Here is a 24,575-nt window from a genome sequence, read left to right on the forward strand (position 1 = left end):
AATAGCGAGAAGCTCCAATTCTTCTTGCGGTCCCAAGGGAAAGAAGAAGCCAGGGCCCAAACCCCTTGTAGCGGGAAACAAATGCCACAGTAGTTCTGCTCCAGGAACCATCATATTTAATAGTTGTTGCCATCACAGCAGATCCAGCTGAAGCACAGACATCACTAGCTGCAGGGACCGGGACCGGGAGAGCTCTTCTTCCTCCCTGGTGCTTCGCACGGCTCCCTGCAGCCTTTAGCCCTTCCCACTTCAGGCAGACACGCAGCTTTGTGCAGGGGCTGAGCCCCCCTGCCCTGCCTCTGCCACCTGCAGCTTAGGGGAGAGGGGAAAGGGGCAGAGAAAGGCTTCCCTCCCGAGGGTAGAGTTACTGCAGGGAGGTATGAGGGGAATTTTTCTCTCTCCCCAGGGCATGGATTCAAGATGGAAGGGGTGGGGATGGGGACAGAGGCAGGGGAAAGCTGTCTCATCTCATTCTGGATCTGGCAGAGGAGATACTGGGGCTTCCTCTGCCATCCCTGCCCAGCAGCCATCTCCCCAGGGCTTGGCAGGGAGGTGATCCCATCTACCAGGCAGGAGCCAGCATGTGGGTCTCATTTTCTTTAGCTGTTGTGTCATCATACTGCAAAAGACTGACTCTGCCACTGCAATTAAAAGTCACCCCAGATGGATGTGACAGGAAGCTGTGCCATGGTCACAAGGAGGAGATGCTGTCACCCCAGCCTGCAGCTGGAAAGGGCACGAGCACACTACTGCCCCGCACCAACTGCTCACAAGCAGGGCACCCAGTGGGTGCTTCTCCCATAGAATAAACTAAGAGTATTTTGTACAATAAACACAATTTGTCCAGCCCTCCCCCCTCCCGTCCCCCCAGCCCAAGGAAGGGGAGTCACGAAAAGAGGCGGCGCTCCGTGCCCCGGGGAGCCCTGCCCCGGGCCCGCTCCTCCTCCAGGCTCAAAGCAGCTCTTGTCCATGCACGACACGGGGAAGGGGCGAGACTGCAGCCCTGGCTGAGCAGGAGGTGCCTGTGCCAGCCCCTACTCCAGGTAGATGTCCTCTGTGGGGCACGTGTACTCCACATACTCCTTGTAGAATTGCTGAAAAGCCCTCCTGCAACACAACACCAGGCAAAGCTTAGCTGCAGCCTCCCCACAAGGCAATTGCAGATCCTTGTTTCCATCCTGACCCTCACTCCTTACCCTGTGGCCTGTTTGACCCTCCCAGGCCCTGACCTCTTCTGCATTAGCCCCAGAGATGCCATCAGAGCAAGGATGGAGACCCTGTGGCTCTGATTCCCTGCACAGTGCATGACTTTCAGCCATCTGCCTGCAAAGCCTTGCACTGGGACTTGTTCCAGTACTGTCAGGAATATGATGCCCACAGCCCTGTCAGCCCTGACTCTCAAGCCAAGCATCTCAGAGGAGGAAGAGGTGCCAGCCTGGGGCCAGGTCCAAGCCCCACATGTAGGTGGGCAGGGCAGGATTCAGCCTAGCTGTCTTGTTCCTCCTGCCCTTTATGAGCCAGCCTTCTCTGCCCAGCCAGGACTCACCCTACAGACTCTGCCAGTGGCTTCGTGGACTCCTCCGAGACGAAGACATGACAGGCAAATCTGTGGTCAGCAGGGTGCTTGGTGATGAACCCAAAATATCTGAGGGCAAAGAAAGTGGATGTGACTGGACCAGCAGACCAGGAGGCATAGGTACCCCAGCATCTCTGAGGCATACCCTCCCTTAAGCATAGGGATTTGGGACCTGAAAGCCCCCCCATAAATCCTGGTGGCCAACCCAAGGTCATGCGACAGCCCATGTCCAGAGCTGCAGCACTGGGCTCACAGGGAGCCCTCCAAACCAGGGCTCTGGGAAACCTCTTCCCTTCCTAGCCCCAGTCGTGCTACCCCCAGAGAGCAGGAAGGCAGGAAAGCCTCGCTGCTGAGCTACTGGTGTTGAGAACTGCACTACACTTCTTGCTACTCACTTGTTGTTCTTTGGATGGTACCCACAGAAGGAAATGTTCTTCAGCTGGAAAAAATGGCTACACTTGTTTACCTGGGGGAGAGAGAGAGAGAGAGAGAGGGGAACTGTCAGAGCTTTTCTCCCTACACCCTACAGTGCAGCTGGTCTCTGGCCACTGGAAATATGCACTTGGAGACTGAGGAGTGAAATTAATTGGAGACTAATCCTGGGCTGCTATCAGCAGCAGTTTCAGGATTGTTCCAAGCACCTGAACAAAGGGAGCTTTTCCAGGCAGCCCTGCTGGCTCTCACCTCAGCTGCCTTTACTGCCAGTAGCTCCTGCAGGATTTCCCTTGAGGCCCTGAGTCAGACTGTACTCAGGCTAGAGTCAGTGCTGCTGTTCACTAGCACACACAGCCCTCCTTCTTCACTAAAAAGGCTCTCAGAAACACTAGTACATAGAAGATGAATGGATAACTTAGAACTAAACAAGTCAATTCAAGCCTGGGTGTCAAAGGGTCCCAGCCAGAAATGAAAACTTAACAAGTCTAAACTGCAGCTAAGTTGATGGCATCCTCTGAATTTAGGCAAGATTTGTAGAAACCTCACACAACCTCTATCACAGCACTTAGAGCCATGAGCTACTCCTATCCCTCAGCTGGAAGGGAGGTTTCCCAACAGCTTGCTGCAAAGCCCTCACTTTCCTCTACTCAGCATCCCAATGTGCTTTACTAGGCTACTTATGCAGAATGCTAATCAGCAGCCTGCCCTTACCAGATAAAGAGATTACAGGGCAGATCTGGAGGACACCACTCAAAATAGCAGCAGAAAGGTTTAGAAGCAGCTGACAGATTACTGGGAACGGCTCAGCTCGCAGCATCCCAGCGAGTGATGTGCCTGGCAGCTGTGAGAGCATCAGCTGGCAGTACTGCCCCGAGCTGGGGCCTTGCGAGGCATGGGGGATCTCGATGGTGGGCCTAAAATGCTGATGATGGTGTTTCTCACACTCTCAGACGTGGGGTGGAGACCCTTAATTTTCATATGTAATCATGGCCTGCAGCACAGAGGGCACGAGCAGCAATGAGGGAAAGGATGAGATGAGCAGGGAGGGGGGCACTACCTTGCTGTGCTCCTTGGAGTCGTCAGCTTTCACAGCAATCTTGACCCCGCGCACACTGATCTCCAGGACGCAGCTGGAGGGGGGGTTAAAGTGCACAGTGAGGCGGCGTGTGGTGGCAATCTGCAGAGAGACAGACAAAGCAGAGGGACACGTGAGCAGTGATGATGGTTCCCCACTGAGGCTCTGCCCTGCTGCCAGATGGAGCAGGCCCTCCTGCTCCCCGGGATGGAGTGGGACACTACCTTCTGCATGGCCGCACAGAGCACATCATTGCCCTTGTGGTAGGGAACCTGCACGGAGCCGAGGAACTTCACCCGAAACTGGTCCACCCAGTCACTGCTCTTGGCCAGAGCTGCAAGAGAGAGCACATGGCAGGGATCATCTTTGGTGACCAGCTATGTGGGCTGAGCTCCACCTCCCCTCTCCACCTTCCCACCCCTGTGCTTTTCCCTTCCCAGGAAAAGCTTCCCTCAACACCAGCTACCAACTCCCAGCATCACAGCAGAACCTGCTCATTGCTCCCTGCTGGATGCCCAGTTTGGTCCTCCCCCCTACCCCCTGCTCAGCAGGGAGGATGTGGTACAAGGATGTGGGGACATCAGCAGGCTGCACGGAGGCTTCATACCTGTTACATGGTCTGGGTCCTTGGTGACCTCAATAGCATAGTAGGCAGGGAAGATGCCCCGATCTCCTGTGCGCATGTTGTAGGCCTCATACCAATAATCTTCTGCCTGCACCTCCACCAGCAAAGGATCATCCACCTCCAGCTCCAGCTCGTCCGCGTGGCGAGGCACAAACCTGGGCAGAGAGGCACTAGAAGCAGGCCGGCTAGCAGTGCTGGTGCCCTTCTCACTGGCACACTGCTGGGACACCCCCCACAACCCTGGCAGTGCCCTGGTAGCCATGGGGACCTGACATGCTAAATAAAGCACTGGAGGAGGTTTGGGCTCAACAGGCAGCAGCATCCTCACACCTAATGCAAGGGTATCCCCTATTGCACCACTCCAGCTGCTCTTCAGAGGCCCTGACTGCCCTTGGAGGTCTTGCCCATGCAGCAGCTTGGGCAAATGTTGCTCCTGGGCAGGGCATGAGCTACAGGCTACAGGTTTGTTCCCCAGGGCTTCCCACACCAGAAACACTGGAGTTTGTGCTGGCCCCACCTTGGTGGGAGTGCAGAACCAGCTTTCCCCTGATAGAGGCTGGGGACACTGCCTGGTGCCTGCAAGCTCACCTAAAGACAGCACGGTGAGTCTGCTCCTGCTCCTCCCCGTTGATCATGCAGGAGAACAACCCAAAGGACTCAGCACCTGGGGACAAAAGCAGAGGAGAACATGTCAGCATTGAGGGATCAGCATCACAGCCAAGAGAAGGACATGAGCCAGGCTGTTTGCTGAAGCTCCTGCAAGATGGTTCATCCAAGAAAAACTCTCACAGGGGAAACTCCTGTGATGCCACAGGAGAGAGACACGGCTGGAGCTGCTGCGCTGGTGCCCATCAGTCCCTGCTGGGAACAAGGCCTCCCTGCACCAACACAAACAGCTGTGACACCGGCATGGGACCAGCCACACCATGGGAAACCCTGCCTGCTGGAGCATGCTGACAGTGCTCTTCTGGGCTTGGAGAGGAGTGTGGCATGCCAGGAATATGATGGCCCCCTGTGAACTCACTCAGTCTCCCCCTCAGCATGGCCATATCTGGGGCATGCCTCAATGCAGCCTCAAACACCTACTGCCAGCCACACCGGACAGTCACAACACTTTTCCAAGCCCCACCATGCCTCCTGGACCACCAGGAACAAAGCCACAGGCTGCAGCAAGCAGAACTGGGGCTGAGGTCTGCTGGTAGCTTCCTATCTCCTGAGCACGTACCAGAGACAGGCAGGGCTGCCAGGGCAGGCAGCCACCAGCCCACCTTCCCCTGTGCCCAGCACTCACTGGAGGAGCGTGCCCGACCACTCATGAAGACATTGAGGAACTTCTTGGAGAAGTGGATGTCTGCCTCGGGGGTGGAGTCCTCAGAGAGGCAGACTGAGTCACGCTTCAGCGCATCCTCCTCATACTCCTCGCCGATGGCCGACTCATAGGGTGACGAGATGCAATTGTCGTAGACCGTGGCTGAGTCGCTCTCATCGCTGTAGCCTGAGTAGCACTGCTTGAGGCTGACCAGCTCCAGCTGCACGTTCTCATCCACCACCAGTGTGTATTTGACAGAGTCATAGGAGAGGGCACTGGTGTCCGAACTCACAGAGGCTCTCTGAAGGTTGTGCCCCGGCCGGGAGCCACCACTCCCGCCACCACAGGAGGCCCTGGGCAGGTTTGTCTTGTCAGGGGAGGACATGTAGTCCAGCACCTCATCCTCCTCGCTGATGGAGGGGTTGGTTTTCCCTGCCAGGGCTGAGTAGCCGGAGGTGTCGATGTCGGAGCTGATGGACATGCGGTTCTCACTGGACTGGGACAGGAACGGCTTGTCATTCTCCAGGGGGTCCGAGTTCTTCTGCACGGGTGTCAGGTAGATCTCCTCTGTGGCCTCCAGCCTCACATCCGTTTGGTAGCGGATGCGGTCCCGGTGGGCCTCGGGGCCCCTGGTCACCACCACGACGCTGGCACCGTGCGGTGGGGCCCGGCTGGGGGCCTGGTGCTTCTCGGGCGGCTGGGATGAGGCAACGCAGGCGGGGGCCATCTGCGTGGCTGCTGTGCGCCGGCATGGGCTCTCCGTGGATGTGCCCCGGTCTTTGGTGGAGGTTGTGCTGTTTTGGTGATTGACCTCATCACTCAGGCAAACGTGGTCATGGGGAGGGGTCTGCTCACCTGTGGGGACAGGAGAGCAGCGTAGACAGACACACAGAGGGAATGCTCCCTGATGGGGAAGGTGTCCAGGGACGCCACCCAAACTCACAGAATCACAGAATCATTTAAGTTGGAAAGGACCTGTAAGATTCTCGAGTCTAAGTATTAACACTGTCAAGCCCACCATTAAACCATGTGTCGAAGCACCACATCTACACAATTTTCCATATTTCTGGGGATGGTAATTCCAGCACTTCCATCTTCCAATGCTTGTTCAACATTTCAACAAAGAAATTTTTTCTAATGTCCAACCTAGACCTCCCCTGGTGCAACTTGAAGCTATTTTCCTCCTATCCTGCTCTGTGCTACTTGGGAGAAGAGAACAACTCCCAGCTCACTAACAATCTCCTTTCAGGTAATTGTAGAGAGCAAGACGGACATGCACCCTGCATCCACGTGGTACGTTTTCCCCAACCTCCTGCTCCAGCACCACTTGCCTCAGGCTCCTGAGCACCATGAAAGGGTGCAAGGAGCTGACCCTGGCCAAAACCCTAAGAACTCACCCGTTTTCAGAGGGGACGATGACCGGGACACCCGCTCCTGCCAACTGTGCTTTTTCCCCAGAGAGTTGTTATTCAGAGTGTCCTGAGGAGAAGAACAAAGCTGCCTTATAGCCTGAACAGTAAACAGCACGCGGCACAGCAGCACCCATTCCTCCCTGGGCCCACAGCACCCTGCTCTGCTGGGCTCAGGGAGACCACCAGCCCCACAGCTCACCATGCTGCTGCTGCAAGAGTGCCGTGATGGCTGAAGCAGGGTGGGCAAGGAGCCAGCTGGGCTGCATTCCTCCACCAGGGAAAACCTGGCTGCAGAAGCCCACAGCTGGACAGTCCCAAGACAAAAAATTCAAGACCTGAGCCTGCCTGCATGCTTTGCTCCCATCCTGCCAGCCCTGCCTACCTTCAAACCACCCAGCTTAATGAAACAGGGGAAATGCCAAGGACCAGGTGTTGTGCTGCTCCTCAGTTAGAAGCCAGCTACTGGATAGATTAATTCCTGCCTCTGGAGATACCCATATTGGATGTACACAGGAGCATACACAGATAGTGTGCATGCATGCAAATCTACACATACACAGTTCACTAGCAGATGTCAATTCTGAGCAGCATGAGAGGAGAGGCAGGATCAGACCATCCATGCTGCCCATGCCTGGGAGAGTTTCTGTGGGTGTTGTGCCCTGCCTGCCCAGCCCTGGGTGGCTGGCCATGCATAGGTGCAAGGGAACACATGCTCAGCCTTGCTGCAACACCCAGGGAGCAAAGGACACCAAGTCCCCTCTAATGAGGACCCTCCTGCAGATGGGGGACAAGTCTCCCCTGCCTGTCTCCACAGGGTGTGGCATCCTGCCTGGTGTAGTGCCAGCCCTCATCCATCCCCAGGGTGTCCCTGGCTCCACACTCTCAGCCTCCAATGGGGCACTGAATGTTTCTGCCCCAGCTGCAGCATTTTGCACTGTTGGGTTCTTGCTTAAAGTACCAGAGCCCTGCTGGGACTCCCTGGATTTTCTCACGGCCTTATCACCAACCCGCAGCTGTTCCCAGCAGCACAGGAGCTGCCCTGTCCTTACTTTACCTCCTCACTGACATGAAGGAAGCCTTTGCCCCAAAATTCCATCATGTCACACACGGCTGAACCATGCCTGCCAGATCCCTGCCTCCATGTGGGGAGGGAGAGACCCCCTTCACAGAGCTCTGGCAGCCTCCCACTGTGGCCTCCTTGAGTCCTGCCTGTGCCAAGGCAAATAACAGCACGTCCCTGCTAGCCTTTCCCAGGGACACACTGGGCTGGGATGTGGGCCAGGCAAGCTGTCACAACGATGGCCTCTGTGTGCAGAGTGCCACAGGCCAGCACACACAAGCCAGCCTGGCTGCCTGGACTGGGACAGGAGGCAGCAATGCAGCAGGCACAGCCCACTGAGCCCACCCATGCCCACAGGGCCAGAGCGCTCAGGTGTCTGTAATGCCCTGCCAGGGTGGAGAGGCATTCACAAAGTCTCAGAGGATGAACCTAGCCAGTCACAATAGCTGTTTCTTGCCCTCTGGGAAGCTGGAGATGTTCCTCTCACCATTTCCAGGCCACCTGCCTGGGATGATGATCACAGAGCACCCAGCAGCAACTGAGACATCACCAGACTGGATCCTGGCCCCATAGGATCAGAGCAGAGGGTGGGATGATGCTGTGCTTTGTGAACACCCTGTCTGGCAGAGTGCCTGGTGCCCCAAATGGGCATTCAAAAGAGGATGCATGGCCATGGTCCCTCTTCTGACTACTTGTAGGAGAAGGGAGCCAAGCAGGTCAAGGGGATGCAGCGCCTCACACAAGTGGAGACAGACTGGGGACAGGCTGGTCCCCAAGGGATGCCCTGCACCCTGTCCTCTACTCAGGGCACCTCATGTAGACAGGGAGAAAGTGCCTCTTGCTAGAGGTAGGCATTCAGAACGGGAACCCCAAGCACCTTACAGCCAGCCTCTCACTAGATCCTACCAACAACACTATCCTACCTGGCCAGCCATGCCGCAGTCCTGTGCCACCATCCCTACTGGCTCCAGGCTCCCATTGCCAGCTGTAGCAAAGTCCCCTCTCCCATTCCCCATGTCTTCAGCTCAGCTGTGCCCACACCTCACAGTGAGCTCCACAGCCTCCACCATCTCCTTGCAAGGGGACCATCAGCTTCCCCTCCCCAGCCTACCATCTCTGCAACTCCCCCCACCCCCATCCCTCTCCAGACACCTGCTCCCACCCCCGGACACCGGTTGGGACTGAGTGTCTGGGAGAAGGCCCTGCTCTTCCCCACCTCCCCCAGCTGGATGTGGCTGCCACACACCACTTGCTCCTGGGGGTCCCTGCACAGGGTGGGACAAGGCTGCTGCTGTCCCCTTGTCCATTATGCTCAGTGGAGCTCCCCCCGCCTCCCCAGCCCTGCTGCCTTTGTCCCCGGTGCCAGCTGCCTGCGGGCGCCTATCCTTGGCTCTGTGCCTTCCTCCTCCTCCTCCCACCCATGGCCTCAGGCAGAGAGCTGGCATCAGCTGCCGGTGCTGGGCTGGTGACACCCAGCTCTGACTACTCCCCATCTGTCACCCACGGGGACACCTGCCTCTCACTTCATGCTCCTCGGCTGAACGTCACCGCGACGAAAATCCTCCTACTTGGCAGAAGGCAGAGCTGAATGGAGGAGGGCGGCAAAAATAGCCCTGCACGTCGTGCACTTTGCGTGGGTTTGTGAAGTTTGCAGAAGCAGCAGAGCAAAGGGGCTCCAGCCGCTGCCTCGGGGGTCAGGATGCAGGGCACCAAGACATCATCCATTCCAGGGTTGACAGTACTGCTACGGCTGTGTGGGGCACGCAGTCTTGGCTAAAACCATCCAGAATCTTTACAAAATCTGAGCGTGAGCGAGACAACAGTACCCTCTTGTTCTCCTGACCACCATTTTGGGCGTTGCTTTTCTCAGATTTTGTACGGGGTTCTGACATTAATGCTTCTCTTGCCAGGCACCACCGCTCAGAAGCTGAGGCCACCAGGTCCCCACTGCCAGGCACGGGGCACCTGCTGTCACCAGCCTGCCCTAGAGCTGGTGCTGGCCCAACCCGGGACAGCTGGAGCCCAGCCAGCTTTTGGTGCCGGCCCCGGGCTCGCCAGTCCGTGCCGTGGTCCCCCGTCCCCCGATGGCTCATTCACGCGTTCGGTACCCGTGCCTCGTTTGCTCCCCATCCCACGGGAGCCCTTCGCAGCTCCCACCCTGCCAGGCCACCCGGACCCTGCTGGGGCACATCTCAGTCCCGGCACGATTCCTGGCGTTTTCTCTCCACCTCGGCACCAGAGATGAAAGAAGGACCCACCCGGCGCCTAAGCCCCCTCAAAGAACCCCCGCCGATCGCAGTGCTGGGATGCTCGGCGGTGCGCAGGGGCGGCCGGGCAGGGCGTGCTCAGGTCCCCGGCACCCGGGGAGCCTCGGGCCCGCAGAGCGCTCCCTCCGGCTCGGCCTGCGCTGCCCCCGGCCCGGGGTAACGCGAGCGGCCGTGGGAAGGGACCCCGATGGCGGGGGCGGCTGCCGCGCCGAGCACCGCGGGCAGCGCAGCCGAGCCCCGCCGCCCCTCCAGCCGAGCCCCACCACCCCCTTCCATTCCCTCCCCCTCCCTCCATCCGCCCGAGACAAAAGCCCCGGCAGACGGCGGGAGCATCCTTCCTCCACCTCCTCCTCCCCCTCCTCCGCACCACCCAATCGCCCCGAGCCCCCCATCCCGGCTCACCTGGCTGCGAGGCACCTGCGGGAAGAGGTTGAGGGTTGTGGGTCGCTTCGGCCTGTAGACTTCGGTGGTCCCGGCCGGGGGGTCTTTCTGCAGCGGCTCGGGCGCCGTCTGCTCCTCAGCCGGCGTGTCCCCCGCCGCGTCGATGAGGTCGAGCTGGAGCATCTCGGCCTGCAGCCGGCTGGCCTCGCCGCCGCCCGCCGCCCGGGCCGCGCCGCCCGCCCGGCTCACATGGCCCTGCCGGGATTAGTGCCCGCGATCAGGCCACCGGCAGGGCGGACGGGACGGGCCTCCCGCCGGGGCCGGGCAGGGGGGCCGGGGCCGCCGCACCCGCGGCCGCTGCCTTTTAAAGGGGCAGCGATGTTATTCGCGGAGCCGGGAGCTCCGCGCCCCCTCCCCGCCTCCCAGGCAGGTGTGGGCAGCATCCCTCCTCCCTTAGTGAGGGGGCTTACTCCCAGCAGGTGTCTGTCTGTAGGTACGTGCAGCCGTCACATTCACTATGCAGCACACAAACGTGCACACCCAGGTTTCATCTCGACATAACAAGGACATTTTTTACAGTGAGAACAACCATTCTGCAGAACAACCTCCCCAGGGAAATGGTAGAGTCCTCATCGCTGGAGATTTTCAAGACGCCACTAGAGAGTGTGCCAGATCGTCTCACCCAGACTCCCTTTCCCACACCGGGTCTGACCAGGTGATCCTTTGAGGTCCTTTCTAGCCTGGGCTGCCCTATGACTCTTCCTTCCAAGGCAGACAGTGCCCTTTCTTGGTTGCTGTCCTGGCAGGTGGGACTCATACAAGCATGTAATCAGTTTGATCAGACTTGGTCTATCCCCTGCCTGAAGCAGGTCACTCGAGGTCTTGTCCATCATCCCTGAACATCCTCCACAGGTGGAGAACCCACCACCATACTGGCACTGTGTACTGCATTACTACTACTAATTTTCTCTCTATGGGGTTGAAATTTTCACTGCACACCTCTGAAAGGAGTCAGGCTCCTCCTTCCCTGTAATGCCCACTTGGACCAGCAGCTCCCTCCCCCTTGTCTTACTCACTGAGGACAAGCTTTGTCTGCCCACTCCTTGCATGCATTTGCATATATCAGACCTGATATATGGGAGGGATGCCTGGCACTGGCTGTCCAGTCACCTGCTGGTGGTGGCTGTGCTCTGGCTGGAGGCAGTTCCACTCTTTCCCCTGCACCCTTTGGGAGCAGGGTGACCACTGTGGCCTGTGGGGAGCTGGTGTCCCATCCCACCCCCCTGGCTGGGCGCAAGTGCAGAGCCACCACACTCCTTGTGGCTGTGTGCTGGGTGAAGAGGCACCAGCGTCACCTCTGTGTGTGTTTAAATGTCCGTGGGTGCCTTCCCAGGGCCCCCTCCTCGCATTAACTGGAGCTTGCACATGCACAAGTTGCTGCAGCCAGCAATAAAGGCAGCAGCTTGGCATTGTGGAGTTGAAATGGTGTGTTATCAGCTGTTTGTGGTGACTGCAAGCTCCCCAGCAGGCAGAGGTGGGGAAGGTGGGGTTTTTGCAGCTGAATACTATCCATGTCTGCAGCTGCATGGAGGATGCCCCCTGAGTCACGAGAGAAGAAACAGCCCCAGCAGCTCAGGCAGCCACTCCAAGAGCTCTTGGTGCTACCAGCTCCTGACCTGTCAGACAAAAGCCAGCACAAGCAGGGCTCTGCCTGCTGCAGGCACAGCACAAACCCTCTCATGGGAGTCACTTCCCCCCAGTGTCCTTGCTGAAGTCCTGCAGTGGGTGAGCAACTGGAGAAGCACTGCCACAGATACTTGTCCTCTTGAGGCTTTAAACATTTAAATCCCTTGTTTTGAGCATTAGCTTTCATGCTACAAGTTCTGTATTTCTGTCTGTGACAAATCACAGGATTTTACAAGGAAACCGAGGCACGGGAAAAGAACTGGAGGGAAATGCCAGCTGAATAGATTATACCTAGCCAAAGTGGGTGTATTGGAGTCAGCTGGTGACATTCAATCTAGACTACTAATAATGCTGCTTCCATAATCCTGTAGCTGTAACAATCACTTGGGAAACTCACAGAGGGAAAAGTCCGGGAAGGATGCAAAAAAGCAAATCGTTATCATTCTGAAGAAAAGGGCACCCTAGCAGGGGTGCAGCATTCCAGGTTCAAAAACTAGGAGGAAACTACAGCCACTGCAGGTATTATTTGTGGCCTGTAGCTCAACAAAGTGATTTTGAAACCATACAGAAATCAATCACCTTACCATGTGAGTGAGACCTGCAGTGATCCGTAAAGTAAGGGCAGGCACTAGACATTGGGAAGCCTTTCTAACTGCAAGGATACTGCCACACCAGAGCAGGCTGCCTTGGGAGCCCTCTAGGAACAAGTTAATGTCACCTAAGGCCAGCTTGAGCACGCTCATGTCTCAGCACAGATGCAATGGTGAGGTGACTTCTCAAAGTCCCTTCACCTCGTGGGAGAGATTAGGGTGTGTGGGAGAGCAGTACCAGTACCCAAAACTTGCAGCAGGATAAACACAAGATGCTGTTCCCCAGTGCAGTCACGGGGACACTCGTGCTTCCTTACAGACCTGTCCCTGGGACTGATGTGATGCTGCTGTGCCCTTGCTGATCCTACCTCCCACCTGCACCGTGCCGTTGCAATGGCAAAAAGTCCCAGTGTCCAGCACCTGGTCTGTCTCTGACAGTCCCAATGCTGCGATCCATGGTTCCAGGGGGCTGGAGCGGAAAGAACCCTGCTGCAATTGAGAGGTACTGGGATCACTCCTGGAGCACTGGTCTAAGATGGGGAATCCCCTGTGTGGGGAAGCTGCTTGCTTCCCTAGGAATAAAAGGCTCCTGCAAAAAGAGTGGGGAGATATACAAGATCTTGCTTGAGTGCTGTAAGTCTCTTCCCTGCTGCCCCACTGTCACAGCCTTCACTGTCAGAGGAGTGGCAAAACCCTCAGCTGGGAAAAGCATTTTGTGAGTGCAGGGAAGAGGGGGGGACTTACTGAGCAGAAGACACAACTGTGCCCCTTCTCCCCACCACCGGCTGGCTTCAGAGCGCCAGGAGAAAGAGAAGTCTCTCTGCCCCCAGCCTGGCACAGCCACAGCTGGCCATGGACCACAGAGGCAGCTTCATGGGACAGCCTATGAAAAGCTGCACGGAGTAAGCAGCCACCTCGCTGCCCTGTCCTTTGCTCCAGCCCTCACATCCAGTTCCCCACTAGTCCCCAGGCTGCAGGCTCATGGCAGCTGCTTCCCTCTTTGCAGCGGGTCCTGCTGCCCTTCTGGGAGCAGCAGCACACTTGGATCAGTGGCGCCGAACATCAAGAAAAAGCCCCTGGCATTTCCAGCAATATTATTATGCCAAAAAAAATGGTCTTTTCCCTCCACATTCCTGTGTCTTTGTGGCTGTTTCAGACCTTTTCATGCAGACCCAGGAGGGCTCAGCACAGTCCTTCATCAGCTCTTTTCCCTTTGGGCACTTGTTCTCATGCTCTAAGGTACTTCCAAGAGAGGTATTTCTTTTTAATTTTTATTATTTTGTTTTTTAATTCCTGCATTAACCATTTCCACAGTTCCTGGAAAATAGATGAGGCACTAAACTTGTATTAACCTCTGCCTGGCTGTTTGCTGGGATCCATCTTGCTGAAACCAGAGCTTGTCACCCTGGATTTCCAAGTCACTAAAACAAGGCCAAACCCCAAGTCTGGTGCTTTTGTTGCAAGTATCCCTCTCAACATACCTGCCCTGCTCCTTCCCAGCTGGCCTCCTGCCTTGCCATTCAACAGCCCCAGTTACACCTCTGCTTCCTCTACAAGCCCTCTTCTCCGCCTATCTCACTTCTCGTTTCATTCACTGGGGACTTCTTGTGGAAATTAAGGTTCTTTTCAGCCACACATGGTATTGTTCCTCACTCTTAGAGCATGGTCTCCCATCCACAGGTATGGTCCTTGTCAGTGGAGAGTGTCTCTTGCACAAACATCAGTCTACACCTCCTTGCAGTTCTGTGTGTCTGAGCCACTGTTTCTGAAGAGCTTCTAAAATAGCCCATAACGAGGTCACTGTTTTTCTGGGACCAAAAAAATCCCCAAAACCCATATCTGTTTGGGTGTTGACCTTCACACCAGTTGCCTGATACTGCCACAGGTTTTGTCATCAACCAGCTCTGTCCAGACCCCCTCACCTCATCAAGGTCACAAGTTGTCCCCATCTAGCTGTCACCTTTGCAGCCCTCAGGCAGGGTTTGTCCCCCTTGCTCCTGGTCAGTGCCTGCCCACCTCTGCAGAGACTCGCTGCTGGGCAGCTGGATAACTCCAGCCCCTTGGCCCACGGTGCTCCCCACATCCTTTCCCCCTTGCCCGTGGCTCTCTGCTCTGGTGTGACTCAGTGAGCCAGCAGCTTGCTTTCACCTCGCATTGCTCCACTGCCAGGCTTTCACCCGCTGCCTGGCCTGCAGGGGTGACCAGGGCCAACCCTTCCCCCTCCCTACCACAGCTGCTCTGGGGCACCGGGTGCTGCCACGGGCACGGCCCCCTCATGCCCTGGTCCCAGTGCCCCTGACTCGCCACCCCCAGCAGCCCCACACAATGCAATGAGCGGGCTGATGCTGACTGCTGGCCATTCCTGACGTGCTGGCCATTCCTGATCTGCCCGCCCCTGCTCGGCCATTCCTGCCCTGCCAGCCCCTGCTCCTCACACAGACCCGGCCATGCTGCTCCCTCTGGGCCTGACTGCTTCCATCAGGCAGATCCTGCAACCTTGTCGCCCCGAGCTCGCTCTGGATGGCAATCAGGTTGGAAAGCTCCCTGGCTCTCGCCTTCGACATTTGGGATTGAAAAGCCTCTCTCACAGCCATTGTTGTCACCACTTTCGGTTCTGCTCCTCGGGCAATCCTCCGCGTCCCATATAAACCATTTGGACATATTTTTAGCAGGCATTTTTTCTGAGCATGATAAGCTTCCTCCTTTGCTGTGTTTATGAATAACTCATTGCTTCCCCTACGGCAGCCTCACATCCCCCTCCCACTCCAGCAGACTCTCAGTGCACCAGGACATTTGTGTGAAGCAGCTCTGAGCTGTCCCCAGGGGCTCACTCTCAGAGCCTGAGCAAACCCTCTGATGAGGCTCGGATCTCAGTGTTGAAATGCAGGGAAACAGAAACCCCTCAGTAAACTGTTTCAAATGGGCAAAAAAGGCTGGTTTTCCTCTCCCTGAAGGAAGGGCTGCAGCACTTGAGATGCAAGTCCCCCCTGCCCCTTCCCCTCCCTGCCAAACTTCAGCCAGAGGCTGTCAATCTGTGGAGAAAAAAAATAAATCCTGCCCTGAGCCCAGTGGTGCTATCAGCAGTGGGGAACTGGGATGGTTAATGGGAAGAATCCAGCAACAAACCCCCAGTCTCTGTCTGCCTCACCTACTGCACGCAGAAGATGTTCCCAATGCCAGGCCCTCACTGCAGCTGTGCCCTCACAGATGCCCAGCACTGGGCTCGCCCTTGGTTTTCCCTGCAGCATTATCCCTCCTCCCTTCAGCACACACAGCCCATGAGCCCAGACTGTCCCAGGGAAGTCTGGCCATAACACCCTACAGCAGGAGGAGTCTGCAGTTGGAGCAGAGGTACCGAGAAGCAGCCCCATAGCTGGGAACAGACAAATTTTTGCTGGGAAGGTCACGAATTTGACCAAGGAGCACAGCAAGACACCTGCACCTCCCAAGGATGAGGTCTGCCTGTACTGTCCTGCCTGCAGTGAGGAATTCCAAATGACACAAATTCACTTTCTAATTTTAAATCTGCGACAAATTCTTGTGCCTTTCCTGTCCTCACTGGGTCTTTAACAGTTTTGCAGAGGAAGTATTTCCTCTGGGGGACAGAATGATTCCCAAACCACTTGGCTGCTCCTCTAGCATTTGCATCCTTTAGCATGAAACACATTGACAAAATGCAGAAACTCTGTGTTGAGAGGTATTAGTTCTTAGCTTAAATAAGTAAGTTTTCAGTAGAATGAGTTAGAATGGGTTCATAGAGTTATAATACTGTGTGATCTAGTATGTTGATTGCTCAGCTTTACTTGCCTAGCATCAGTAGCTGGATCTGCTGAAGCCTTGACACAAGCCCTGAGTTTACACCTAGAGATGTTTTTGCCTGGAATTGAGTTAATTCTCCTAGTAATTTTCCTAGTATTTGGTGCAGTGCTGTGTTTTGTCTTTCTTATGAGAGGAGCACTGATAACACACTGCTGCTGCTGTGGTTGTTGCTGAATAGTGTTTATCCCAAGCCTAGGGCTTTTTTATTCCCCCATGCTCTGCCAGCGAGCAGGTGCACCAGAAGTACAAACCAGAAGACAAGGAGACTCCAGCTGTCAGCAGAAGCTGTAACTCCACAAGATAAGAACAGTGTATGGCCTGCCTGCACAGACACAGAGAAAGAACCCAGTAAGATGATGTTAGAAGAACCCAGACAAAAAACTGCCACTGGACCAAGAGGTGCAGGAGAGTGCCTGAGGGGTGGGTGCATGAGTTGTATGGCTATAATTACCCAGGGATTTCTTTGCTCAGGGTCCCTCTCCAAGGCACCCAGCTTGAGCTGACCTGGCGCTGTACCACTAAACTATTTTTATAAAATCTGAGCTGGGGGCTTTGCTACAGGAAACCTAGGGTTGAGCCTGAAGGAGGAGGAGTCAGCCTTGAGTGAGTGTATGTTCGAGTGAGGGGTCAAATGGGCACCTGTCAGCTTACTGGAGCTGCCTGCTACAAAGAGTCCCCTCCCAGCAGCTAAGGTCTCAGGTGGTGTGTATGTGATTCCTTGAGTGGTGTGAGAATGCTGAGGCCGCAGCTTTTCCTTTAACAACCTGCATATTTACAAATCCAATATAATTATCAATTTATCTCCACATTTCTGCCCCCATGGCCTTCTAGGGAAGTTCAAACAGTGGTGTGAACCCCATCAGGTTCTTGACAGCCTGCTCTAAGATGGATGGGACACCCAACTGAGGTACCTGCACAGGCTTCCCAGCTCCCATCTTTATTCCACCTGCTGCCTGCTGGTGTCAGAGCTACCTCCTTCCTTGTTTCAGGAGCCTCCAGGAATCCAGCCTCCTAAAGACCTGTGAACAGCTCTAGCTAAAGCTAGCTAGCAAGCCAGAGAGAACACCTCCTGTGAACAGAGGCAGGTCTCACCATGCCAGCCCAGCTGCATCCCCGGGTCCAGGGATGCATGTGGGGACAAGAGGCACAGCCCAGGTGGGACCTTGGTGCCACCTTGCACATGTCCTTGATTCCTGAGAATGCTTGCCAGGTGCCAGATGCTCGCTGGTCATCCTGCTCAAATGGGGGCATGCCCCCATTTGAACCCAAATGCTTGGGCTCATCCCTGAGGAACAAACTCCAAGCCCTACAGTACAGCAGAAACCAAAATGCACCAGCTTTGAAATGCTTTTTTTTTTGTCCCTTGAGTTTGGCTGGTTCAGAAAGGACCTGCACTGTGATGGAGTGAGGAGAGGGCACTGCCAAGCAGAGGGGATGGGACCATGGCAGTGGATTCCTTGAGAAAGCATCACTCATCTGGGGACCTGGTGGTCCTGCATGTGGGTTGATGGTCCTGCCAGCCCCACTGGCATGTTCTGCCCATCCCTTTCCTTCTCCCCACCCCCATCACACTTACCCTGCTGGCCAGGCTCTCCTTGCAGTGCAAGCTGATTCCACACTCATCAGTGATCTCAGAGAGGTCTTCATCCTCAAATTCCTCAAGGCTGATGTCATGGGTGAGCCTGGAGGGAGTGGAGATGGCCTGGTCACCCACTGCCCCAGTGGTGGACAGGAGGGTGCAGGGTGCTGTGGTGCCTGTGGGCTGGGAGCAGCACTGACACCCCAGGAGAGGCTCTCCCAGTCTTTACTAGGAAGAAAGACTGGGAAGGCAGCTTCTTCCCAGAGGGGACAGGTCTGTCCCCATGAATGGCTGGGCTTGGCACAGTCCATGGCTGTTGGGAGGCAGGAGGAGTGTGTCTCAAAGCAGTCCCTGCCTGACCAAAGACAGCAGGGACATGCAGGTTGAGAGTACATGGAACAGACAGAAGAGCCAGCCCCATCACAGGAGGCTTGTTCTGCTCACACCATCCCAGGGAGCCTCTGGGATTGTCCCAGCTGGGCACAGACACCCAACAGGGCAAGGGCCGGGGTTACAGCAATTGGAAAGGCTGGGTCCAGGGCACAGGAGGATGGACCTGCTGGGACAGGTACCACATCAAGACCCACAGAACTTGTAAGCACAGCAAACCTCTCAGCCATGGCACAACCAGCCCCTGAGCTGCAGCTGGCAGGGATGTGCCAGCCCAGCTACCTGCAGTAAGAGAGGGCAGCGATTTCCCTCTGCACCAAAATCACTCCCCGGGGTGACTATGGGCATCCCTGTGAACATCAGTGCTGCTGAGCTGGTCTGCATGGCCTCAGGGCCCCTTAGGGCTCTCAGCCCCAGCCATACAGTCTCCTTACAGCCCTTCAAAATAAGAGAGATCCTTTCAGCAGCTGAAAACATGCTGATGAGCCCCGGGGGAGTGATGAGGTGCTCCTGGCTTCTGAGCACTAAAACATTTCAACATAGTGGTACTTCAGTGCTCTTCTCACTTATTCATTACCACAGGGGTAAATAAAAGAACCCAACTCAAAAGTCCTTGGCCAACGTACTCAGACCCCTGAGTTTTGTCTGGAGTGGCCATGGACACTGCTTTGCTTGCTACCATTCCCCCTTGCTCCCAGCTCCACTGGCTGGGAGACACTTGGGTGAAAGGGCTGTGCCAAGTCCATCACCCCTCTCTGGATTGGTCCCCAGCAGTGCAGTGAGAAAGGAATGAGAATGGTGCTTTGTGACCTGCAGAGCTCCCATTCTCACTTTAAGCACTGCTTGCACATCTTGGGGCTCCCACATGCAGTGCCATTAACCCAGTGGCGTGGAGGGGTAACATCTCCCCTGCCCCAGCTCCTGGAGAGGGAAAAGAGTGGGAGAAGCCCATGGGAGAAGCAGCATCTTCCCTCTGTGTTTCTGAGGACCCCACTAGTAGTGGTCTCCTGGGGTGAAGACAACTGGGAACAACCACAGCCATGGGGGCAGCCCCTGGAACAGGAATGCAAGGACACAGCCTTCAGCCCAGGGTGGGATGGCTGGACCCCCCCTTTGCCTATCTCCTCCTCCTGCCCCTGGAAGGGAGGCAACGCGGAGCAGGAGGCTCATGATGAGCCTTCAAAGCACAAATCGATTTCTTCTCGGGTTACACGGTCGCCAGGGTGGGACATCATCCGTTGCTAATGCTCGGGGCCTCGCCCGCCATGCCGGGAGCGCAGCGAGCGCTGCGGGCCCGCTGAGGGCCACAACACTGCCGAGGGCTGCCAGGGCTCCCTGGCCCTGCAGGAGCAGCCTGACAGGGTGGCAGTGCCCCCACTCCGCATGGGAACAGGCAGCCCTGCCCATGCCCTCGGGATGGGGAGATGCTGAGCGGCTTCCCCAGCACCGGCCCTGCCTGCCGACGCTGGGGCGCAGCAGGAGGTGTCCAGACACCTTCTGCCACTCTGCTGCCTGGCTGTCACACAGCTCCTGCCCAGCCAGGAAAACTTTGGGCTCAGCTGCGTGCCAAGTTTGCTCCTGTCCTGTGGCCATCACTGGCAGAGAAGGGTGATGTGCCCAGGACCGAGGGGCTGCCCCTCACCCCCCTGCATGCCCGCGGGACAGGCCCCCCTTCCCCAGGCCCAGCCGGTCCCCTACCATTTCTCCCACTGATCTTCCAGCCAGCTCTCCTCCTCGGTGCTCGACTCCATTTTCAAGGGCAGCTGCATTGAGGAGGACCCCCCTTCACCGGGGGACACACTCCCACACCAAAAAACACCCCCAGACCTGCTGTGGGGAGCCGTGAGGGAGATGGCAGCTGACCCGGGGTGCCCACTGCCTCTCCGCCTGCCCCGTCGCAGTCTGTGGCTGCCGGCGCTGCTCTCTATCCTCACTGCGCAACCTGGGCAAGCTCATTAAAAATAGATGGAATCAGCTGTCCTGGAGGGGAAAAAAATAAAAAAAAAAATAACCTCCCCAGCTGAGCCAGTGCCAAGTCCCTGCACTCTGCTGGGGATGCTGACTGCCTCTGCCTGCCAGCCAGCCAGCCTGGCTCCTGGTCTCGCTCCAGCACTCGGCTCCTCAGCACCCACGGTGGGCACAAGAGCACGCCATCATGGAAACCCTCAGCACACGGCCTCTCCTGCCCTTGCAGCATTGCTGTCCCCCACAGCAGGGGGACACAGACAGGAGCATCTGTCCAGCTTCTCACTAGGTGGAGTGAGGTCCCTCTCTGATGCAAAGGCCAGAGTGTTTCCAGCACAGCGGGACCGGCGTCATGGTAGCTGCACTTCCAAGCTGAGGGGAGTGCCTTTGCCAAGGGACAAGCCCAGCCAGTGCAGAGCAGTGCTAGCAGCACCACCCCTTCCCTGTCTGCCCCCACCTAACCCCCAGACCCACTCCTGCCTCAGGCAGGATCATTCCTGGGCTTCCCCAACCTCTAACCCACGCTGAGGGCCAGGGAAATACCTGGTGAGCTGCTCTGCCAGCTCCCACCCCTCTTCTGCTGCTGAAGGAAATAAGGGTCTTTCCCAGGAGGGCCTATCAGGTGTTGCTGACAAACTTTTAGTACAGCAGCCTCAGATAATCCTAAACCACCCCCACACCTCTCAGACCCACTCACTCCTTGTCCCATCAAGATGAAGCCAAAGTAGCTCTAGAAGAGGCACCTACCATGACTCTGAGATGGGGACAGGGCATCCCCCTCCCCACTCTGATGCACAGTGGGGTGGCACCCCCACTGCCGCCCATCACAGCACTGCTCTCTTGCCCCTCACTGACACCCACTCCAGGAGCTTCAAGTAATGGGGGCATCTCCTACCACCTGCTTTGCTCCCGGGCAGATAAGGGTGGGTGATGTCACAGGAGCCCAGCTCAGGGCCTGGACTGCCCTGCTCAGCTAGCCTGTTGCAAGCTCTCTCCCTATCAGAGCCTCACCACTGGTGAATGTCACACGTGATACTGTGGTCATTTTCACTCAGCCCCACAAGAACAGCATGCAGGACTCCATCTTCCCTATCAGCTCTGCCTGGAGGCACCTCATCTGCTTGAAACCTCAATTAATGCAACAAATAAAGAAATCTCCATCTCCGTATTACTTGCGCCCTTTGCTCCTCTCACATGGATGCTCCAGGAAACACAAGGAAGGCTCTCCATTACCCACCTCTGCTCCCTGTGGTGGAAACACCCCTTCCTTTCTCTCTTCCTTCTCAAAGAGGCTAAAAATACCAGCAAAATGAAACAGCTCTGACTCCTCTCAGCTCCATCACTGGCAGTGAAAGTCTGAGCAGGACTTTCACTGTACAAAATCCACAATACACGTGTACTTTGGCCAATTTCCCTAGCCAATGGCCACGGCATCACAGGTATGTGGGAGTCTGTCTCCATTTGTGAGGGTGGGAGAACCCTGTGCTTGCAGGTTATTAGTGCTTTCCTGAAGGATGTGCCAAGAGGCACCTGAAGGTGGGCAGCCCTGCTGTATGCATGAGAAGTGATAAACTTGGGATTCCCAGGAACTGAGCAAGAGTACACACGTGGGTGCAAGAACAGAGGAAGATGTTACCTGCCCATGGCAGGAGCAGCTTGACCACAGTCCAAAGTACAGCCTTAAAATCAGTCCTGGCTGCTGTGCCATTCCCTGTCAGCCCACTGCCACTGCAAAGGATTTTCCATGCAGGGCAAAACCAGGGCAAAAAAAATGATGTGATGAAGCTGGGTGCTCCAACAGGCCCAGCTGCCCAAGCCATGCTCTGATAGTCTGCTATTAGGTGCTGTGAGCAAGTCCTGTAACCAGCACCGGTGGAAAAAATAACACTAACCTACATTTGGCTGGCCCTGTCTCTTTCTTCCATCTCAGTGGCCAGAGACTGCTTCATTCGAATGGATGGGAAGGCGCCTCTCCCCGCCCATCAGAGGAGGACAACCCTTTTGTCTCCCCTCACAAGAAGACAGGTAGCCCCATTCCAATGCCCAGCTCATTCATTGCCTCCAAACAGGCTTTGCTGACAGCTCCAGATGAGCACGACAGACACATAAAACAAACCACAGAGCTAAAATGATTTTTGCCTCAGCCTGAGGTGCCTCTTTGAACTTCCCGACAAGACTGAGAGAACTTCTTCCCCCAGAGAGCCCCTCCCTTCCCAAAGGGCTGTGATTTCTGACAGGGCTCCCTGAGTAGAGGAGTAGTTCCCCTTCTCTCCTGACCTGTGGAAATAACTCCCTAAGGGTTTCTTTTCCTAGGTGCCTTCCTGCCCAGAAGCTGGGTGGATGCCCTTTGCCTTTATCAGGGAAAGCTGAAGGAGATAGAGGGGATCATTCAGTGACCCCTCCCAGGTTCCAGCTACATTAGAGCCACAGTCCTGGGGACAGCAGGGCAGGCAACACCGTGAGCTCTGCAGGGCCCTGCATCCAGCTGTGCCCCAGTTGTGCCAGTCCTCCCTGTCCCTCTCATGCTGGGTAGAGGGACCCCTAACCCAGAGAGGCCCCAGAGAGCCCCTCACAGGAAAGCCTACCACAAAGCACTGCCAAAGCTTCTTAGCAGGGCAAGGAGCTGCCACACAGCATCCCAGAGAAAGATGTTGAGGAGCTCCAGTGAACACAGACTGCACTGTAAGGCTTTTGAAAGCTTAAGGAAAACAGGGAGGATGGATGAGAATGACTTTTTCACTGCTGTCCCCTAAAATGTTGTTTTTCTTGTTATGATGAACAGACACCTCTGGAGGACCTCCTGGCTAAAGGAGGGATCACCTCATCATCCTTTTCCTCCCACTTCTCAGACAACACCAAATCATCACGGGCAGGCCACTATGCCTGGTCTCTTCAGAGCTCAGTCTGTTTGCTGGCCAGGACCAAGCCCTCTCCCAGTCCAAGCCAACCGATCACCTAATGCTTGGGCTGGCGTGTCACCACTCGGAGCTGGGAGTGCAGGGGCATGTGCCAAAGGGCAGAAACCTGAAACACCTCATCCTGCAGGCAGCAAGCAGGGGCAGAGGGCAGGGCCCACCTCACTGCCAGCCATGGTCTGAGCCCTCACTCTGAACTGCGCTCATCGCTGCTGGGTCATCCACGGGGGACAGCCCCTCGCTGAGCCGTGCAGCAGGGATGCATGTAGGACCTGGGACATGGACCAGCCAAGCTGTGACACATAACCCAGCTTGTGTTTCACAAGCATGGCTCCCTTCTCCCACGACACTCCCCGCCACAACATCACCTCTGATCTGCCAGACCCTGCCCCAGGCTCAGACACATCACTGCATCTTCTTCCGCTTGCACCGTGAGCTTGGTGCCCGTGGAAGATTTTGCACTCCTGTCTTGATTCCCCAGTTTTCCACCCAGCTGCACAGCCTCCTTCATGAGGTCAGTTCTTCCCTGGAGCAGGCTGGCAGCACACAGGGCTCCTTTTGCAAAGATCTGAGGCACAGGCAGAAGCAGCAGCTCGTTCTCCCTCCCAGGGCACGGCTGTGTGCTGGGGAGCAGGAGGGTGCCCAGGGGACAGCCACACCTCCAGGACAGCAGGTGGTGGGCCCAGAGCCGCTCAGCAGCTCAGCCTGCGGCCCCTGGCCCGGTGGCCAAGCCCCTCTGCATGGTGGAGGATTCCAGAGGCAGCATTGAATCGCTGCCTTTGCAGGGCACACCAGCCATGTTGCAACAGCTCCCAGCAGCTCTCGCAGGCAGCTGCAATAGGAGGCAGTGCCAAAGAGCCGGAGCCACCAGCAACGGGGGGCCAGCAGCAGAGCCCTTCAAATATTCATTGCCTGAACACCACCTTTGCTCGACTGCACCCATCTGTTTCCCACAGGGACCTACGGGTTCCCCAACCTCAGGGGCTGGGCCTGACACAGGAGGGCATGAGCTTTGCTGTGGTCCCAAGTGGGGACCATCCCCTCCTTTCCACCCAAAATCTCAGCATGCAAGGCAGCTGGTACCATTCCCCTTTTCACAGGCAGCTCCCCCCAGCACCCTGGATGGCAGAGGCAAGCAGAGAGCAATGGCTGACGAGGGCACAGCTGCCAGGAGCAGCGAGCCACCCCTGATGGCAAGTGAACACCGCACCTGCAGGCAGAGGCAGGGCTCCTCCCTTACCCACCCAGCACATCCCTGTCCCAGAGCTACCCTTGGCAGGCACCAGGGGCTCCAAAGCCCACCGGCGTCCCTGGCCTGGCCCATGCCATCGGAAGTCCCTGTGACAAGCCTCATTGGGTTTCAGAGGAGACACAGCCCCCTGCATCCCAAATCGATGGGAGCACTTGGTATTTCTAAGAGGATCAATTCTGGCACTCTCCCACCGTCTCACTTGGGGTTCCTGTTTCACAGGGGCAGGAAGGAAGCAGAAG

At 56.4% G+C, this 24,575-nt stretch overlaps 1 protein-coding gene across 1 annotated transcript; it reads right to left on the minus strand.

The window, feature by feature from the left end:
• Positions 1-93: 93 nt before the first annotated feature.
• On the minus strand, positions 94-23,595 carry MAPK8IP1 (mitogen-activated protein kinase 8 interacting protein 1). Its single transcript, XM_059474883.1, has 14 exons — positions 23,469-23,595; positions 23,276-23,356; positions 19,903-19,987; positions 17,812-17,917; positions 10,162-10,395; positions 6,418-6,499; positions 5,003-5,875; positions 4,300-4,375; positions 3,694-3,866; positions 3,311-3,420; positions 3,069-3,188; positions 1,972-2,042; positions 1,547-1,645; positions 94-1,107 (listed from the first exon to the last, which is right to left on the minus strand). The coding sequence occupies exons 1-14, from the start codon at positions 23,593-23,595 to the stop codon at positions 1,035-1,037; spliced, it is 2,310 nt and encodes a 769-aa protein (XP_059330866.1). The 3' UTR covers positions 94-1,034.
• Between the last annotated feature and the right edge of the window lie 980 nt (positions 23,596-24,575).

The sequence above is a fragment of the Ammospiza nelsoni genome, chromosome 6 (genome assembly GCF_027579445.1).
Source record: "Ammospiza nelsoni isolate bAmmNel1 chromosome 6, bAmmNel1.pri, whole genome shotgun sequence".
In the NCBI taxonomy this organism is placed as follows: domain Eukaryota; kingdom Metazoa; phylum Chordata; class Aves; order Passeriformes; family Passerellidae; genus Ammospiza; species Ammospiza nelsoni.

What these genes read in the sequence shown, in the direction of transcription:
- MAPK8IP1 (XM_059474883.1), bottom strand. Translation starts at nt 23,595, where the DNA reads ATGAAGGAGGCTGTGCAGCTGGGTGGAAAACTGGGGAATCAAGACAGG. An exon ending in GTGTCTGAGCCTGGGGCAGG is followed by an intron (nt 23,357 to 23,468) that starts GTCTGGCAGATC and finishes TCCATGTCCCAG; the next exon opens with GTCCTACATGCATCCCTGCT. An exon ending in CCACTGGCAGAGTCTGTAGG is followed by an intron (nt 1,108 to 1,546) that starts GTGAGTCCTGGC and finishes GTTGTGTTGCAG; the next exon opens with GAGGGCTTTTCAGCAATTCT.